The sequence below is a fragment of the Nothobranchius furzeri genome, chromosome 11 (genome assembly GCF_043380555.1).
Source record: "Nothobranchius furzeri strain GRZ-AD chromosome 11, NfurGRZ-RIMD1, whole genome shotgun sequence".
Classification (NCBI taxonomy): domain Eukaryota; kingdom Metazoa; phylum Chordata; class Actinopteri; order Cyprinodontiformes; family Nothobranchiidae; genus Nothobranchius; species Nothobranchius furzeri.
In genome coordinates, this window is record NC_091751.1 from 45,826,576 (window position 1) to 45,846,599 (window position 20,024).

The window sequence follows — 20,024 nt, forward strand, 5'->3', positions numbered from 1 at the left end:
TGTCACAGCCTCCACGCAGATAAACACAATTAGATCTGGATAAAAATCAGATGCTGGAAAAGGTGTTTGGGTAATTATCTCAGTAAGAAATAAAAATATATATATTTATTTTAATAATTTTTTAAATAAATGAGCCACATGGATGTTGTTTATTTTCTCTGATCTTTATAGTGTTCTATGATTGTAATCTACATTTTTATGGATTTATTGCTTAGAATAAAGGTAGTATTTAGCTAACTTTTATAAATTATCTGTCAATTTTAATGACAAATACTATACTTTAATAAGTCCTTTAGTTTAATCTAAAATTTCTTAAATATGTCAGAAACAATACCTTACAATCTAATTATGAAAAGAATCAAACAAGTTTTTTTCTTGTAATTATTTCTAATATCAAACTGTTGAAAATTGGTTTGAATTTTGTTCCCTTGATGATAGAAAATCTAAAATCATGTCTGTTATTTTAGGTAAAAAAAGAGCTTTTTAAATTGTCTCCTCAGCCTTCATTAGTTTCTAAAGCATGCAGGAAACATGCTGGAAGCAGACTCCCTTTCCAAGCATGTTAGCTCCGCTTTACAGAGTCCAACAGGGAGTGGTCCACCACTCTGAAGTTGCAAGTGCAATATTCTGGCCACAGAGGGCAGTGGGGGTCTGACATTTCATTAACCCTGTAAACCCCGTGTAATATTTGAAACTGTGCTCATTGGTTACATCCTGCTGCTGTTACCAGTTTGGCTTTCTGAGCGTGACCTCTGCAGTCTATGTGTCTCCCAGCAGACATTGCTCCAGGACTAGGATGACTGGGAAGACCCAGACAAGCAACGTGACCAACAAGAATGACCCACGCTCCCTCAACTCCAGAGTCTTCATCGGGAACCTCAACACGGCCGTGGTCACCAAGGCCGACATTGAGGCCATCTTTGCCAAATACGGCAAGATAGTGGGCTGCTCTGTGCACAAGGGATACGCCTTTGTTCAGTACGTCAGCGAGAGGAACGCTCGAGCTGCCGTGGCCGGAGAGAACACAAGAGTCATTGCTGGACAATCTCTGGGTAAGAAAATATGTTTCTTATCAGGAGTTTAGATTACAGTAAACAACAGAGCTGCGAGACTGTAATCTGTGTGTTGCAGGCGAACAAAAAGCTGCTTTATTTCCAGCTCACGTTCCCCAAACCTGCACCACTGCAAAAACTCCTAAACGAATGTGCTCTGCTTAATCTCTGCTCAGGATCACTGCGCTTAGATTATAACTGTTGATATTTATGCTGAAGTTGTAATCACTCCCTCAAAACAAGACAATCTACTAAGTACTAGAAACAAAAATGCAGATTCAGTTAATTATATTAAATATATATCCTATAATGTAGGAGAATTTTAAAGCTTTGAGGTTCAATTAACATTTTAAAAACTTGTAAAACACATACAAAAACAAGTCAAAGTTTCATAAATACCAAGGTCGAAATCTATACGAAAGTAGAAAAATTAGCTTCTGAGAAATTTGATCCAGATTCAGCCAGTAGGACCTCCAGACCTCTCTAAGGGTCAAAAGTGCTAAATGAATTAAATACAACACTTATAGCGTGGAATGTGGTGAAGAAGTGACGTCCTTCAGCATCATGAAGGGAAAATTCAGACCCCACATGGAGGAGGTTTAGAAGTTTGTTGTAAATCTAATAGATCCCTATAAATCTTTCTCATATTTCTTATTGATTTGTTCACAGCCTCCTTCATGGAAAATAAAAATCCTCTCCAATCCCCTCTCTATCATTAAATATGAATGAAAGCGCCGCAGGGTCACGTCTGCAATACCACCTTGTGCTTGCCCAGCTTCAAGAGTTTTTGTCCATGAAATTGCATGTGGTGGTGGCAGCTCTGCAAAGCAGAGTCGTGCTGTGTTAGTATAAATAATTGTGTGTTTAATTTTGGGAACCGGAAAGGTTGATGAAGGAAGTGAAATGATCAGGTTAAACTAAAAGCTCAAAATCATGATAATCCAAACTGTGATCTGCAAGTATCACACTGGGATAACGGCTTGTGAAACTGGCAGGTTTTAGGTGTGAGATTTAAAAATTGATCATAAGTTTCTAATTGACATTTTCTGCTTATTCAACCTTCTGTTAGCGTGGAAGGCCATTATGTGGCCACAACTCGTTAAAAACCCCGGTGGTGAGGCAGAATCTACAGTATTCTTTCAGTCTGTCTCTGCATGCAATTGGACAGAGCTAGAACCAATTAGAACAATGAACAGTGTGATGTATTTGTCGCTACGGGAATCAGTCAACAGGGTAGTCCACCGTATACCGTCGAAGACGAAACAGTAAATACATACTTTTCTAAATTAATGACCTAAGTACCTCTATATGCTCATGTATCAAAGAAAACCCAAGTCTAAATTTTACAAAGCTGATGCCAAGGCTGTTGAAAATGAGCACCGTTCCTGAGTCGATGCCACCTTTGTAGTATTTCTCTGGTGCTTTGTTTGCCCCAAAACTGTAAAGTGCTGAGATTGGCAAGACACAAAACTGCAATGGTAGAGCTGCTGAGGCTAGACCGACTTGCAGAGCAAAATCTTTTTGCTATTGCTTCAGTTGGTCTAGATTTCAACGCTAGCCTTCTGCTTTAGCATATGAGAAATACAGAATACGTTTTTTTCTTCCCTGATGGCACAGGCGTATTCCAAGATGACAAGGTCAGGATTCATCAGGCTCAAATAGTTAAAGAGTGGTTCAGGGAGCACGAGACATCCTTTTCACACGTGGATTGGCCACCACAGAGTCCAGACCTAGACCTCATTGTGAATCTTTGGGATGTGCTGCAGAAGGCTTTGTGCAGCGGTCAGACTCTACCATCATCAATGGACGATCTTGGTGAAGCATTTATGTAACAGCAGATGGAAATAAAGCAGGTGACACTGCTGACATTGGTCATTCAGAGTTTAACATGCAGGCTGAACGGGAAAATACACTTCTACCCCTATTTCCAGCATTAGCCTCGATACACGATTAGAAAAGCCAGTCAGTATGTCACACTGAAAATTAGCATTCATGGACTCACCCATCGTGGCTCACAACAGAGAAAGCTGTTGCTGGTTTAGAGTCCAGGAAAGAGCAGAGGTAATCTCGTCTAGTAGAAGCTAACAGTTAGCATTGGCAACCCCACAACACGGCAGAACTCCTTCCAGTTTTTTTTATTAATGAAATTAGAACATCAGTGTTTCAGAGCAAACAGAGCCATGTTTCTGTTAGCCAATCAAAAGCCAGATATCTGAATATCAGGAAACTCAAAATCCTGCTGTGTTCTGCTCCCTTCTGCTCTGGCTAACTTCTAGTTCTCGAAACAAAAGAGAATGACTCACAAGGCATTTGTTTATTCTAGAGAACACTGGAAATGTGTTTAAAGAAAAAAACGAGTGAACTTGATCTGTAAAGAAGAAGTTTAATTTTTTAAAAATAAAATCCTTTCAACAAGCTGGAGCCAGGGAGTGAATCACTTAGCATAAACAATGAGAGCAGCGTGTTCGGAAAAAGGTAGTAAAAATATGTCTTCTGTTGCTGCACTTGAACCCACTAATGGAAAAATTGTGTCAGTGCTCTGTTGCTGAGGGGTTATGTGGGCGAACAGCTGTGTCTCCAGGGAGTCCCTTTGCCTCCCAGCTAGAATAGAATAGAATAGACTTTATTGTAATTGCTCATGGCAATTAAATTACAGATGGTCCGCCATCAACGGTGCACAAGACAATAAATAACAATAAATATCAAAACCATAGAGGACTAAAAACAATTTAAAAACATTTAGCAACAACCAAGAAAGTGCAGTGCAACCAGCGATTCAGATCTGCTAAAACAATAATTTTAAATGATTTAAAACAGATTAGTCCACATTACTGACGGGGATGTGGGGGGTTGAATGGCGTTGTTGTGTTGAATGTTCTGATGGCCCAAGGGAAGAAGCTGCTGGAAAGTCTGGTGGTGTGTGATTTAACTGACCTGAAGCGGCGTCCTGAGGGCAACAGGTCAAACAGGCAGTGGGCAGGGTGGGTGGGGTCACGGAGGATAGCAGCGGTTCTCTTCAGGCAGCGGGTTCTGGAGATGGCCTCCAGGGATGGCAGGATACAGCCAATAATCCTCTGGACAGTGTTTATTGTCCTCTGAACAGCCTTCCTGTCCTCAGCAGTGGAGCCTGCATACCACACACTCAGAGAGTAGGTGAAGGTGCTCTCCACGGAGCAGTGGTAGAAAGCCAGCAGCAGTTTCTGATCCAGGCCACACCTTCTCAAGAAAGTGCAGCCGCTGCTGAGCCTTTTCAACCAGAGCTCTGGTGTTGGCAGACCAGGACAGGTCAGCAGAGATGATGGTGCCAAGGAACCTGATGGAGGGGACACAGTCCACACGCTCTCCATTTATGAGGAGAGAGGGGGGGGGGGGGGGGGGGGGGTGACTGTGTCTCCTCAAATCCAGAATGAGCTCTTTTGTTTTTTGTATATTCAGAGTGAGGTTGTTATCTGAGCACCACCTTGACAGATTACTGACCTCTGCCCGGTACGCTGCCTCATCTCCGTCTGTGATGAGGCCATCCACAGTGGTGTCATCAGCAAACTTGAAGATAGCAGTGGATGGGTGGGAAGCGGTACAGTCCGATGTGTACAGAGTGTACAGTAGGGGGCTAAGCACACAGCCCTGAGGAGAGCCAGTACTGAGCAGGATGGAGGAGGAGAGATGGGAGCCAAGTTTAACATGCTGTGGTCGATTTGTGAGAAAGTCTTTTATCCAGTGGCAGGTGGAGGGAGGGATCTGAAGGCTCAGCAGTTTTGAGATAAGAATGTCTGGGATGATGATATTGAAAGCTGAACTGAAGTCAACAAATAGCATCCTGACGTAGCTTCCTCTGGTCTCTAGGTGGCTCAGTGTTGTGTGTAGCGTCAGGGCGATGGCATCCTCTGTTGATCTGTTTCCCCGGTAGGCAAACTGAAGGAGGTCGAAGGAGGTGGGGAGACAGGTTTGGATGTGGTTGGAGATAAGTCACTCCAGACACTTTGTGATTACAGGTGTGAGGGCACCCGGTCGATAGTCATTTAAGCTGTCTCTGGAAGATTTTTTGGGGATGAGAATAATTGTTGCAGACTTGAGGCAGCTCGGGACTGAAGCATGAGACAGGGGGAGGTTAAACAACTTGGTGAGGATACCTGCCAGCTCACTGGCACACTCCTTGACCACGATCCCCGGTATGCCGTCTGGTCCGGCAGCTTTCAAAATGAGCAAAGAAGTTGTTTAGCTCCTCTGCCTGTGTTCTGCTGCTGCCAGTGTTGGACAGAGTGTGGCCTCTGTAGTTGGTCAGAGTCTGGATCCCCTTCCACATCTTCCTGGCTATGTGGTACAAGTTGCTGTTACCTGACTTGAAGGCCACATTGCGGGCTCTGATTAGAGCCTGGACCTCTGATGTCATCCAGGGCTTCCTATTTGGGAAGATCCGAATCTGTTTGGTCATTGTGACATTTTCTACACAGGTTCTGATGTAGGATAGCACCGGCTCTATGTGTGCCTCGAGGTCCTGTTGTTCAAACACTCTCCAGTCTGTGCAGGCAAAGCAGTCCTGTAGCTGTGGGAGGGCTTCAGCAGGTTAGGTGGTGATGGTGTGTGTTGTGGGCTTTGTTTGTTTCCTGAGGGGAGTGTAAGCTGGGACGAGAAACATGGATGAGATTTTCCAATATACCAAACTAGTCAACTGAAGTTAGGCCTGCTGTTTTTATCCTGGATTAATTTCTCCAGTTTTTGTGCTGATTTCTTATTCTAGCTCTTTATTTTAGCATATAAAAATGTTTCAGCTAGAATGAACCTTAACTTTAGCCAACTAAAACCAAACACACACAAAATGTTCTTTATTCTACCTAAACAGTCACACTGTCCACACAAATTCACATTACCCCATATCAAAGATGTTTTTCTCTTCAATTAAAAGCAAAGGTTTGCTAATTGTTTCTGGTTTACCTTAGAATGACTGGAGAAAAAGTAAAATTCACAAAGCTACACTGATCAACAGCTCTGTGATTAAAGGTCAAAGGTGAGGCTTATTTATACCATATTAAAGATGCATTTGAGGTTTTAGCTTCATTTATATTAAAGTTTTAGCGATGAATAATGGTGAGAACCTGGAGCTTCTACAGAACCAACTTTAGCAGGACTTAATTAACAAGAAAAATGTTTCACAGATACGAAGCAGGGTTTCTGTGCATACCATAAATAGTCACACTAATGTCAGCACAAATTCTCATGTCCAATTTGCATCCACTTAAAGAGGTGCTCCTCGTTACTATGCATGCTGACATGAATATATTTCTAGAGAAACACAACGACCCCAAGGTTGCTTTAACCATCATTTAAGAGTACAGTCAAAGCTGGTGTTAGAAATATCCCGCCATATTGCAGGTCCACTGCATCCTTCTAAACACACAGCATCTATGAACATCCACGCAAACACATAATAAATCCAGTATATTAACAATGAACCATAAGTGTCAGGGCTATACGGGCCTACAGTAATGTCTCCCTCTGCTCTGGAAATCATCTCCCCGGCCTTTATTCTGCTGCCTCTGTGAAATTGTGCCCTCAACACCTTATCTTTTAAACATGAACTTGATATTTGATTAGGCTCCAGCGGTGTGTGCAGCCTGCACCAGGTAAGATTCTGTGATATTTTCTTCTGAAGTTTTTAAATTACACTCAGTGAGGAGTGACAAGAGGGACAGCCATGTGATGGTATGACATGTGGTAGGAAGATCAGAGTCAAACCTGGACTTGGTTTTCTAGTCTCTGCGCTCCACGCTTGGGTGGATTTAATGACCAGAGGAAGCTCAATCCACTACTTTAGTTACTTTAATATTTGTGAACATGACTGGATTTACTACACAATGATTTTAAGTAGCTGGAGCACATAGTGGTCATCTATAACAGCTGATGAAGACACTTGTGGAGGAAGAAGAGCACATGACTTTCATTACTAATTCAGCTACTCAGCATTCTTTCATCATAATTTTTGCCTCTGTGGCTACTATTCAAACCAAGATAATAAGCCCACACTCATTTTTATAATCAGGTGTTGGTGAGATTACATCTGGGTTGGTTTTATTTTTTTTTATCTTTATTTATTCAGGGAAAAAAAAGTCAGTTGAGACTAGAAAATGTCTTTTACAAGGATTTCCTGGCCAAGATGAGAAACAGTAGTGTGCAAAAGAGCAAAACAAGCCAATAGAGCAAAAAATGAAAATTACTGTCAATTTTCACAGAATACAACATAAAAAAAGTAATTTCAACATTTAGAACCATTTAAATTCCTGATATTTAAAATGTACACCCTGTTGGTGACTGCAACCTCTGTCAGTTTTTGTTTAAAACCAATACCAATCAATCAATCAATCAATCAATCAATCAATAAACCAATCAATCAATCAATCAATCAATCAATCAAAGATACTTTATTAATCCCAGAGGGAAATTAGAGTTTCAGTACACACAATTCAGAGATCAGACATACATGGGCAAGACACATGACAAGAATTGGTGACTGTGTTCATTCGCAACCCTGAGTCGCGCTACCTTAATAGAGATAAGAGGGTTACATGAGGATTGGTTCAGGTGGAGGGAAAAAAAGGCACTTCAGAGTTACCCTCCCACCAGAGGGCAGGTTTGCTCTGCAAAAAAACACCTCAAACATATATGCAACAGACTTCAGACAACAGAACATAAGTGTCCACTAGGTGGGGTGGTGGGTTGGGACGATCCCTACTTCAGTTCCTGCAGCCACGATGAGCAGCGCATGTCATCTCAGTGTGGATAGGGGGAGGAGCATTGAAAGTTGGAGGGGGTTGCAGTGACCCTGGAACGTTTCAGCGTCCTTCCCGCAGTCCCGCCCAGGCTGGGAAAGGATACAGAGTTGAGTTGCCATAGCGACGGCACATTCCACATATCTTCTGAGGGGGGAGTATTCGTTGGAGCCTTGCAGGCTCAAGGGCGCCAGATTCTGATTAGAAATTGTTTTGGGGCCAGACAGAGATAATTTCCTCTCTGTCTTACAGTTTGTTGGTCCTCAACCTCTCAAAATCCCAATAATGGACATTAATCTATCCCAATCCATGCTGATTCGTCCACTCTCTCCTTGATGGCATCCATCTTTTGTGCCAAAGAATGAATCTCCGCCAAAGTTCCAAGCTTACGATTCATCTCGACAGTTATTTGAGTCTGTGAATTCACAGCGTGGTGCAAACCATCTCTGAGCTACGGGATCAGGCCAATATTCCTCGACAGCTCGTTAATTTTCCGGTAAGCCAGGTAGCCTCCAAGGCCAATGAGCAGGAAACCTGACACCAACACCACAAATATCCACATGTCTTCAGAGTCCTCCACAGACAGCTGAGATAAACAAATCAAGTTCCACTGTTTCCAGGAGTCCATGATGTGTCCAACTGGGTACGTCCCAGCGGGGCATCCGGGGGCCCCTTCTCCCGTTCTCATCGTTGAAAAATTTTTATCAATCGCGTTGAGTGACCAACTGACGAGATCCATTTTAGTGAATTTCAGTTTCCAGAAAAATGCAGAAGCAGCCGTGCACCCAGCACACACAGACAGACAAAGGCCTTGAGGATAAGATATGGAGGAGAGGAGAAAAAAAGCGTCTGCACCCTCCAAGAGCCGGAAGAAGAAAAAGAAAATTCAATTTAGCTAAGGCAGTGGAACGGGTAAATAAAATAAAAGGATAAGACACTCCAGACTTATTCCTTCTTTCCACCGCACATGATAGCATCGCGAAGCGGTCTCGAAATGTACCATGCAACAATTAGCTTCCGTTATAGTGGATGAGTTCTTTTGCATCAACAGCAAAGTGTAACATTTTGGATGTGCCCCAGAAGCAAAGAGAGGCTATCAATACGTTTTGAGTCTATACACTTCCAAAACACATCAAATTCTGCAGTTTAGATCAGGCCAGACAGGAAGTCAAACACAAAAGCAATGTAAAACATCTGGAAACTTAAGTCAGATGCAGGTAAAAGTGAATAATTTCCTGTTAAAAAAAACCCCAAAGCTGATGTAAACACAACAGAAAATAAACCACAGACGTTTTTCTATACATGTAGCTGTCTTTCTCTTTGCTTGTTACTTTGTGTGGACTTCTGAAATCACGCATGGTGTTGCAATTCTCCCGTGATTTTGTGACTTCACTGGATTAGCTGTGTGGAAAGCTTTTGCTCTCGTTTAACGCCTGAAATGCTCCCAGTTGGGAATGAGCTTCCTGGTAAAACACAGTTGTTACGTTAAGCGCTGCTTCCACGTCCAGTGGAAAGACGGGGTTAACCTGAGTGCAGATCAGTCCAGGACCACAGGCCAAAATTGGACAGACTTCACTTTCCTGGCTCACAAAGGGGACCTGAAACTGCAGCCAGCTTAGGTTGTCAAAGTTTTGGAGTGCGTTGAACTTAATCCAAATACATGATGGCCATTTTCCTAGAATGGCTTTGTATGTAAAAATACACCAGTGCCTTATCCTTTGATTCTTATGTGAAGAAAATACAGATGAAGTTTACAACACGCAATAATGTGTCATGAGCATGATATGTCTACAGGTGGCATGGGGTTCAATTTAGCTAAGGTAGTGGAACGGGTAGATCGGTAGAGAGTACCTAAGATAAGTCGCTTACGAGAAGTAATAGAGAAACATGATTTTAATTTTGCATCATGAAGAGCTGTCTGTAAGTTGTGTGCCACTGCTCTTTGGTAGTGTTTGAGTGCCTCTCTGTGGCTAAAACACCTACTGCATAGCCTCATATTAAACCCTATAAGGATGGATAGAAAGAGGTAGACAAACATAAGTGAAAAGATAAAAAAGGGAATAAACAATTATTAAAAAATCATGAGGATTTTTTAAAAATCGCATCAGCATTTCTTTAGGATTCCTCAAGATGTTAAACATTCTTGACATAAAGATGCAGCGCACACACACACACACACACACACACACACACACACACACACACACACACACACACACACACCAAAAAAATAATTATCTAAATTTATAAATTATTTGTCTTTTATTAACAGCTCAATGCTGCAAATAAAGCTACTTTTGGACCTCTTTGCTCATGCATCTTTTTGCATGACCACTAGGTGGTGCCAAGAGCATGTCAAAAAGACTTGGATTATCTGCGGTCCAAATGGGAGCATCTGCATTCACACTTTACAGAATATCTAATCTTTACATTTGTGAATCATTCAGTTAGACGTGATTTTGCATTTTTATTTTAAAGTATTCAATAAGTTATGAATAATCTTCTCCATCAGGTAAGTTTTCAGTTAGAGAAACTCGAAAAGTGTTCTGATTTATAATCTGTTTTTGTATTCTTTGCAAAAACAAAACTAATTCTGATGCATTTACATATGCAATGTATTTGCATAGAGGTCAAAGTGAGTGATTTTCATTTTCAGATGCAACTGGGTTTGATGTGATGAGCGAGTACATAATCAGAATTAATTAGCTTTCAGTTTCTTTTCCAATTAAAGGAATGACACTGGTGGACTATAGGTGAAGCATGATACAGCTGCAGAGCTGTTGCTGTCATTAGAAATCACAACTACATGGATTGATTTTCCAAAACCTTTGCAGCAGCTGGAGAATCAGTGAGCTGCATCATCTCTGTGCTTGTCAGCTTTTTAAAATTTCTCTTTAGTCCAGAATGGAAGGAAAAGGCCAATTTTGTCACAATATGATGGATTTGTATTGTGATGTTACGCATCAGCCATCACTCTCCTTGTTTCCTGTTCCACTCACACCTGCTCCTCATCTGTAATCAACTAACCTGTTTCCATGCAGTCATGAATAAAAGGTTCAGTCTGCTGTCAGACCTTCCTGTGTCTGCATGCATTTCAGTTGGATTACAGCTAGTTTTGCATTGTTTTGCTGCCTGGGTTGCTGCAATTAATTGTAAAGATTTGATGACTGACTGTCCCTTGCATCTGCAATATTTGCTGTTTCATGACATAGGCATTTTTCAGGTCAAAGCGTTCATGCCTTTCAGACATTTTAGTGTATTTTTCTTAATTTGTCTTTATTCCCATCTTTGACTATCATTATTTGGGTGTTTTGGACAAACCATCAAGCTGATAAAATATGATTAGAAGATAAAACTTGACAACCTGTTAATTGTTTTACTTTGAGCATGCAGGAGATTTTAGCAGACTTGCTGGGTGTTGCTCAGTCTGCCGACCAAGGAGGCTTTCCAATTATATGAATTAAAATACTAATTTGGTATAAAGGGCCAAAGTGAATGACTGTAATAGCATTTCCATAGTTTTTGAGGACTATTTCACTTTGCCTTCATCATACAAAAACAGAACAATAGATTATTTTAATATATTTTTAAGATGTAGAGATTTATTTAAAAAAATACACTGAGTGAACTTTAAGGTTTTGTGAGAAAAACCAGCTGCAGATTAAATTTAAAATATTTTTTATTTCAAGAAGACAGAGTTCACGCAAGGACTTAATCAATCTTCAGTTTTAGTTTTGAAAGAAACCTTTGCTAATTGCATTTAGGCTATAAACTGAAAAGATCTTTTGTATTATTTATTAAGTCAAATTCTATTATTCTGTTGCCTTCATATAATTGCCTATAGGTGTGGATTGAATCTGTTAATTGGAGTACAAATCAATTGATGCCTGATAGAAGGCTTTGGCTCCCCTGGATCAGGTTGATAAATGGTTCAGTCCAGAACAGCTCTGCTTGGCTGGGAGCTGCAGACGTTCCGGCTGCAGTTTACCAGAGGAAGGAGAGCAGAGGAGGAGGCAGCTCTGCTCCGACAACGTCATCACCGGGTTTGATTATGGCCATGTACAAAGGCAGGCGTCGTAACCAGAGATGTGAGTATCAGCCGAATCCGGTACCGGGCAGGAGGAGAGGAGAGCTTGTGCTACAAGTGGATCGATGTGTGTTGGAGTTGAAGTTTGAGAGAAAGATGAAAAGTTCATCAACTCAAGTGCGTTTAATTGGCTCTTCTTGCTATGTACTTTAAAATGTTCTGTATCAGTTTGATTTGAAGACAATTTTAAATCAACATTTTATAGCAGGTCTTTTGTTATTTATAATATAAATCCTGCTGGATAAAATGTCCTCATCAACCTTTCTGCCTGCAAGTTCCTGTTGATTACAGCAAACTGTTCCTCAAAATCTGTTTAGAAATGTTTTTACTGATGTCTTTGAGAAAGGCGACTTCAGTGGATGCATGTCAGCTCCAGGTGTGCGTACTGAAGGGCAGTTTTCAGTGGTTTGATGAATAATGTATAATATTAATGAATCTCTCATGCACTGTGATGGACTCTTGACCTGTTCAGATTGTAAACTGCAGTGGATGCTGGGAACTGCTACCAACAGCACAAATCAGGTGCAGGAAAAATAATAAATACATTTTCTTTATTAAGCTCAAAGGTTTGTTTAAATGAGGAAAAGCAATAGATATTCATCCAATTAACGTCTGTCTAAATAATCAGAATCTGTGAATCTGAGAAAGGACAAATTATTATTTTTGCACATGAACTATACATTTGTGAGTATGCTGCTGCAACATGTTAAAAGTGATTTCAAAGTCCAGTGATGTATTTATTGTTTGATTAGTAAGAAAAAAAATGCTAGCTCACATTTTTGCCAGATCACCATGATTTAGCACACAAGGTTAATCTAATAAAAAATGTTATGATCTCTTCTGTTTTTCTGATCATTTAATATTTTGTTTTGGTTTTTATGCCACCAGTTTGTTTGGAGAGGCTTCCTGTATTTGTCTTCCTGCAATTCAATGAGCATCCTCACATCGTTCTGAAACCAAACACATCATGACTCCTATAGTGTCTGCATTTTTTTTTTTCAAGCAAACTCAAATGGTAGAGGGTGATTTTTCAGGTTTGCATCACAGACATTAGTATCATAAATGCAAAATGGCAAACTGCCAATTATTTTAAAAAGTCTTCTTTGCTATTATTACATCAATTTATTGTTACCATCATTTCCATCTTGTCGGTTGGTATAAAAAACATGCAGAAAATTATGTTCTTTCCTAAAAAATAATGAAGTGTTTGGAATCTTTTCAGTAACTTTTAAATGGAACTGTTTTTTGTTGCATATATTTAATTGAACCTTTGTCCAGAGTGTTTGATCTAATTTCCTAATGACTGGTGGATCTGCTTAAATGTTAAACAAATTGATCTCATAGTTTTTTTGTTAAAACAACTGTGTCCTGTGATGTGACACAGGGCCAATGTGTGATTCTGAGGTCTTGCACAGCTGCCTGTTTTTCTAGTCGCCCCATGAATTAAGCAGTTTCATTCTGGAGCAGATGTACAAGTCTAGTTGGAAGCAGGTGGAAGCTGCTGGTTTTTTTTTTTCCCCAGCTGCCAGCAGAGATTAACGAGCATCTGGTCAGGTGGAAGTGAAGGACCAGCTCCGAGTCTTTCACAGCGTTGCACGTAAAAGCCACAACGTTACATCATAAGAAAAAATGCCAAAAATGGAAAGTGCATTAATAGGGATGAAAGACTAAACAAACTTATGTAGCCATGGTAATAGTCTCATTATGATTTCAAGCAAATACATTTTGCATATGGATTGTACGAGAACTTCGTGTTCAGGCTTGCAAGTGGATTTTTTTTAAGGTGCACCCGCTAAAAGCTGCAATAGCGAAATTCTCAGTGGAAACATTTAAAGTGACGATGTGTCTTTTCCCAGGCAATCGGGGGCATAGCTAAATAATTGCAAGCAAGCTGTATTTTTGTGTTAGAGTAAGACCTCACCTATGGATGACCATTAGAGTAAAAAATCCCTGGAGCACAACCTCCAGCAAAATGACAAGCACATCACATTCCCTTTTATCACTGGCAATGGGTGAAGAGGTAAATGTGTAAAATGTTTATGAATGGTGAAGGTTTTGTAACCGCTTGTTACATATCAGTAATTGCATTTTGTCCTCATGGGCTCCCGTAGAAGGAAACATTGCATCTTATAGGACAATGTCCAGAGACTTAACCCTGCTCCCATGTGTTTTAGACCCAATTTTATGTTTATATGTTATGAAGCCGCCAATATATTTCAACAACTGGGAATCATTTAATTTTCAACATTTTGAAGGATGTTTCCAGAGATTTTTGGTCAAAAGTACACATTGTTACTTTAGGCCATTACTCATTTTCTAACCTGTTAAGGATCAGAGAAAACGTTGCTGTTCAAGCCAGAATCCAACAAGATTTAAACCCTGCATTAATAATATGAAATGCAACTGATATGATCTTAGTTTGCAATAAGTTTTGATAGTGTGACCAGTTAATCTGCCTTTTCTGATCTGTTATTGTTTTGGGATAAATATTTAAAGTCTTAGTTTAACACTGGTTACTAAGAACTTGTGGCATGTATAGAAAGGTGTACATTTTTTTCTCTAGAAAAATCAATCACTAAGATTCTGTTCACCTCTCAGGCAGACACAGGAAACGGACTGTGAGCAGTTTCTGATGCTGTTGGGTCTTGCCAAAGTTCACTTTTCCAGAAATGGTACCAAATTTTCAATAGTTCATATTAATGAAAAAATGTAACACAACATTAATGCTTAGCAAAAAATCTACTTCAGGACTATTTCAAAGTGTGCTCCAGTCTAAACATGATAAAGTAGTAACACGCTGTCTGTTTGACAGAACTGATGAGCTGTCAGCAAATCTCAATGCAGGCTGCAATCTATAAAAATGCATCTATCCACCCTATTACACAAAGTTCATGCAAACGTTACTTAAAAAACATAGTTTTTTTGTTATACTTGTTTCTGCGTGAATATATAAAATGTGCTAATATATTCTGAATTTTATGTAAATAAAACAAAATGATGGATATTTGGTTGTACTCTGACTGGCCGTTAGCTCATCAATCACAGTGGAAACACTTCGATGACTGTTCTCAGAAACACCACAGATATTCAGATGTTATAATTATGTTCTGTTTGATTAATCTCAGCTAAGCTTAGTTGTTGTTTTCATGAACTTTATTTTTATTATAAAAAAACGTTACATATTTTGTAATGAACTGTTTGTGGTGTTTAGTTTGTTCACATAAAAAGGTCCCAAAGTTCAGCTTTGTAACTGAGTCTACAAAATGAAAAATGCTAATATTTCATCTCTAAACCTTTTTTGTTCATTCAAGGATTATTCCCCTTACTCCCACGTGAAATACCTTCTGTTTAAAAGGTGCAAATGAAATGTAGATGATTAAAGTTCTGAATTCAGCTGCACTGTCATTGCAACTTCTAAAGGTAACACTTTAATGTAATTTGCACTGAAGGTCATTTAAAAACGTCGGCACAAACAGCAGCAGATAGGACACACTCCGTGCATTGGCTCTTTGAGCCCATCAGTCACACTGCCCTGTTTGAGGAAACACACATTCAGGTGTAATAAAAGGGGCCTGTGCCCTTCAGCCGAGATGGGAGATTATTCAAGTCTCGTCTGTCGATTTACAGGCAGCGGAAACAGACTGTAGATGAAATCAGTCGATTGGTGTCATGCAGGATGTCTCTCCAATGCACATTTGTATTCATGCAGGTACCTGGATCATCTCTTAATCAAACACAGCTCAGCCGGCTCTCAGGATGCATATCATCACTTCGACTGAGTTTGCTCTGTGCTAGGAACAAGCCTTTTCCTGACAAAAGACTGTGTTAGACAATAGCAGTGGGAGGAAATATCTTCCATTTTGTTTCTCAGGGAATATTACCAAAGCTCCTTATCTGTTGTAATTTTTTCTGAAGTGATTGCGCTGTTGCATCACACCGTCTGCACCGTAGACACAGGAAAGTGAGGAAAGACCTAGTTTCTGAGAAAAGTCTGATGAAATGGAGCTCATGTGGAAAATTGCTGTTGGACCAAAGTTGAGCTCATGCTCAATAGAAACTCCAAGCATTTATGGTAGTTTAATTTTTGTTTTCTTTTTCTGCAAGCTCATCCAAAAGAACGAATGTATATTGAATATTTTACGCCTGCCCTCCTGGCTAATCTGTAATGATTACAACATACAACATTGTAGTGTTCTCACAGCTTTATTAACTGAGTTATTGAGCTGATCATCTGAGACAAGATTGAAAACTTGTTGGATAAAAATAAATTGTAACACAATTGTTTTCCAGGTGAGGCACCATGATATGCTAGTCATAAAGAATGATGGTAGCTGAGCTGCCAAAACACACCATGAGTCACAAATAACATTGTTGTCAATGCAATAATCAAGAATAAAATCCCAATTTCCTGTTTATTTAATGTTGTGCAGAACTAGATCAGACAATGGAAGTTTGATGCATTTGTGACATCATGAAAAACAGCTCTTTTGATCGCCACAAACCAGAGCATTACACCATCACTTGTAATTAAGAGACTGGGATTACTAACAATGAACTTTTATTGTTGGCATTAAATGCAAACATGCTTTTATTTTGACAGGCCTTCCATTTCACGCTCACTTCCTCTGCTTCTACTACACTCACGTGTGTCTTGTGGTAGAAAGATACAAGAATGAGGCCAAACACACCAGTGGCGTTAGATTAAAGTAAAACAATTTAATTTCCTTTAATTTTTTTTATGTGACTCACCCTGAAGGCTCCCAGACATTTTAGTGTCCAGATTGTTTTCCATGCAGTTCTAATTCTAAAACTTAACATGGCCAGGCCCGCCCAGGCACCTGGGCTTCCTAAGCAGGTCTACTCTTCTTTGGTTTATGTGACTGATCAAAGAAAGTTCAAATTAGTTTGTATCTGCATATGTTTTAAATTAGGCCCGTGCATTATTCAGATAGATAAAGTAATCTTGGCTTCAGATTTCCTACTTTGGTATGTTTTAATCTCCAATAAACAGCATAACTAATGCATAATATAATGGCATTTTTAGTCTCCTTAAAATGTGAACTCTGAACAGCTCCTATTTGTCCTACATAATTATGGCTTAAATCCCCCCCCCCCCCCCCCCCCCCAAAAAAAGCTGTGTTTATGATTATACTTCATACGCGATCAGCCCTACTAGTGGCTAGATGTGACTTTCTAGTACTTTTGAGTTTGCACGTTCCTCTGCAGTCCGATCGCTCATTATGACTGAAACATCATGTAGTAATTTGTAATATTTACCCCTCAATGTGGTTCGGCTAAAAGTATCCACCAGACATCGAGTGGCTATTGCTTAGCAACACCTCTCCTCTCCATCCAGATTAAACTTTTTACAGTTACACACACACACACACACACACACACACACACACACACACACAAATTGTTGTATCTGCAAGTGCACACAACACATTCATGCCACTTTGTATATGGTTAGAATAATGCCTGTAATTAATCAGAGGGTGTGTGTGTGTGTGTGTGTGTGTGTGTGTGTGTGTGTGTGTGTGTGTGTGTGTGTGTGTGTGTGTGTGTGTGTGTGTGTGTGTGTGTGTGTGTGTGTGTGTGTTGGGGTACAGAGTGACTTTAATGCACCACTCATTCTTCAATGACCCAAGCAGGGGACCAGAGGAGAGTGGGCTTTACTATGTGAAGCATGTCTTCCTGTGTCCTAATGATAATTTCCCAACTGCGTGGTGCACCTGAGAGCAACGGCACGTTCCCACTCCATTTGTCCATTAGGGATGGGAAGAGGGGAATCTAAAGAATAGGAGAGGATGAGAAAGCCCGCGTGTTTCTGAAGATCCGAATGCAGCAGCTGGTGTTAATGCAGCTCTGAGATAAAGGACTTTCCAGAGGAAATGTAGATGCTAAGATCTTTTGCATTTCTTAATTTAAACCCATTAACACTGTAGCTCAGGACTTTATTATATCCACTTCCCGTGGAAGAAAAACAAGAATAAAACTGCAGCTGCAACACTTCAGCTCCCATTATGACAGCTGACAGCATGATCCCCAAAGCTGGTGTTATATCTGAGCAACTCAAAGGTGTCTCATCCATGAGTGAGCCCTTGTGAGTTATATGTCTGAGTGTGTGTTTGAATTTTGTTTTGTCTTTGTGTGACCTTGAGCAGCACTCAGGGATCATTGAGCTGGTTTGGAGCAGAGGCGGTGACAGACTAAATGCAGCGATACAAGTCGGGTTTAACGCAGCACAATACTTGGCAGGCTGAGAGGAGTGTCAGTCATGATGGGAGCCGTGAGGAGCGTGCTAATCAGTCACAGCAGTCTGATAATGCACTTAGCTCGATGTTGTTTTTACAGCTTTGTTTTCAGTGTCCTTACACTGACTTTGAAACTTTTTTCTTGCATAATCAGTATCTTATTTGTCATTGTCTTGAAAATGCAAAGTTGACCCTGACTGAGCGCTGCAGTGGACTGCTGTGAAGCTATTGTGTGAAGTATGATTTTATACCTTATTTTCCAGAGAAGTCAGCAAAACGTCAACAGTTTTTCATTGAAAAATCTGCTTTCTTCTCTCATGCCTAAATCAGCCATGGGTTTATGTAAAAACATATCTTGAAAGTGTGTGTCAAAAGGTCAAAAGACAGAATTAAGATGGAACTGCTTTAAAATGAAAATAAGAATATGCAAGTAGAAACCGTCAGTATAGGAGCCATGTCCAGATTTGTATCCTCTGAACTTTTAAAGATATTGACTCTGAGTTTGTCTACAGATATCAACATGGCAGGAGAACCCAAACCATACAGGCCAAAGATGGGCTCCAAGAGACCTCTCTCGTCTCTGTACAGGTCTGCATCAGAAGTTTATTTTACTCTCAGTCTCGTCTTTCCATTCGTCATATCAGTGAATTTAAAATGAGAGGACCGCTTTGGAGCTTCTGCCTTGCTGTTGAACATCACCTCTCTGTTTCAGAGTTGAAAATAAAAGACAAATGCAACAAATAAATGTATAAATGAACTTTTTAATAATTTGAAATCATTGCTTTAAAATCTGTACTTTTCTTTGTTGAAGGACGATGAATCAGGTTAGCTTGGTGACTCATTATTACATTGGAAGAGTTCAGATCCTTTCTCTGGGAAAAGAAAAGAAAAAATGCACACTAATTTTTAAATGATTACACTAAGAACCTGTAAACTAAAATAAATAGTAATTTTTGGGAAGTTTTGTCTGACAACTTCAAGTAAAAACAAAGAAAAAACCAACGTTCTGAGTTTTAGAGTTAGATTGGGATTTTTTTAAACTTCAGATGAATTTAAAAATCCTTGATTCTTACAAAAAAACATCTTTTTAACGTTGAAAGTGCCACATAGACTAGTTTTTGTGGTGATTTTCGAGCTTTACTCTCCAGATTCATTCCATCACCATCATCACCATCATCATACGCTTTTCACCACTTCCCAAATTTCTGCTATGATGTGCCGAAAATGTAATTCATGCTTTTAATGAAGTTATTTTCCAATTAAACTTGCTGTGATTATAAAGTTAACTGAAGAGGGACTCATAAACATCTAGGCTTTTTCAGCACAAGCCTTTAAAAGAGTGAAACATTCATAGTAGATTAAAAAGTCCTTCATGTACATTTATTACTTTTTACAGATTTCTTCTATTTTCCCTTTCTTTTTTTTTGCTACACAATCATCCTTAAAACATTTTTTTTAATTATTATTCATCATTATTTCTGATTTATAATTGGTCACTCTGAGTTTTTCAGGCTGAACATGATGATGGTCTCCTACACCTATGTCCTGCATTAGCTTCTGATAAAAAAAATAGACGGTAAAATTCTAGGATTTGAAAAGCCTGACAGATCTACATTGGTTTAGCTTCCAGGAAACCTCAGAGAACATCTTGACTAGTAGAAGCTAACCATTAGCATTAGCAGCTCTACCACACAACAGAACTCCTCCAGGCTTGTTATTTGTGGAGATAAAACATCCATGCTTCAAGTCAGTGGCAGAGTTGTGTTGCTGTTATCCAATCCAGCAAATAAGACTCCAAATCTCCCTGTCTGAAGCGGGAACCTGACTGACTTGGACATCATCAATGCAATTTTTGGTAAATGAG

At 39.8% G+C, this 20,024-nt stretch overlaps 1 protein-coding gene across 4 annotated transcripts in view; it reads left to right on the forward strand.

Moving 5' to 3' along the window:
* Positions 1-20,024, forward strand: part of ralyl (RALY RNA binding protein like) — a 47,310-nt gene that overhangs the window by 20,470 nt on the left and 6,816 nt on the right. For 2 of the 4 annotated variants that reach the window (XM_015956379.3, XM_054741940.2), the window contains exons 2-3: positions 775-1,052; positions 18,673-18,748. In XM_015956379.3, coding sequence (XP_015811865.1) covers positions 797-1,052; positions 18,673-18,748 — 332 coding nt within the window. In that variant the 5' untranslated portion in view covers positions 775-796. Of the gene's footprint in view, positions 1-774; positions 1,053-11,213; positions 11,905-18,672; positions 18,749-20,024 lie in introns of those variants that run through there. The other 2 variants (XM_015956377.3, XM_054741957.2) reach the window with 2 other exon arrangements.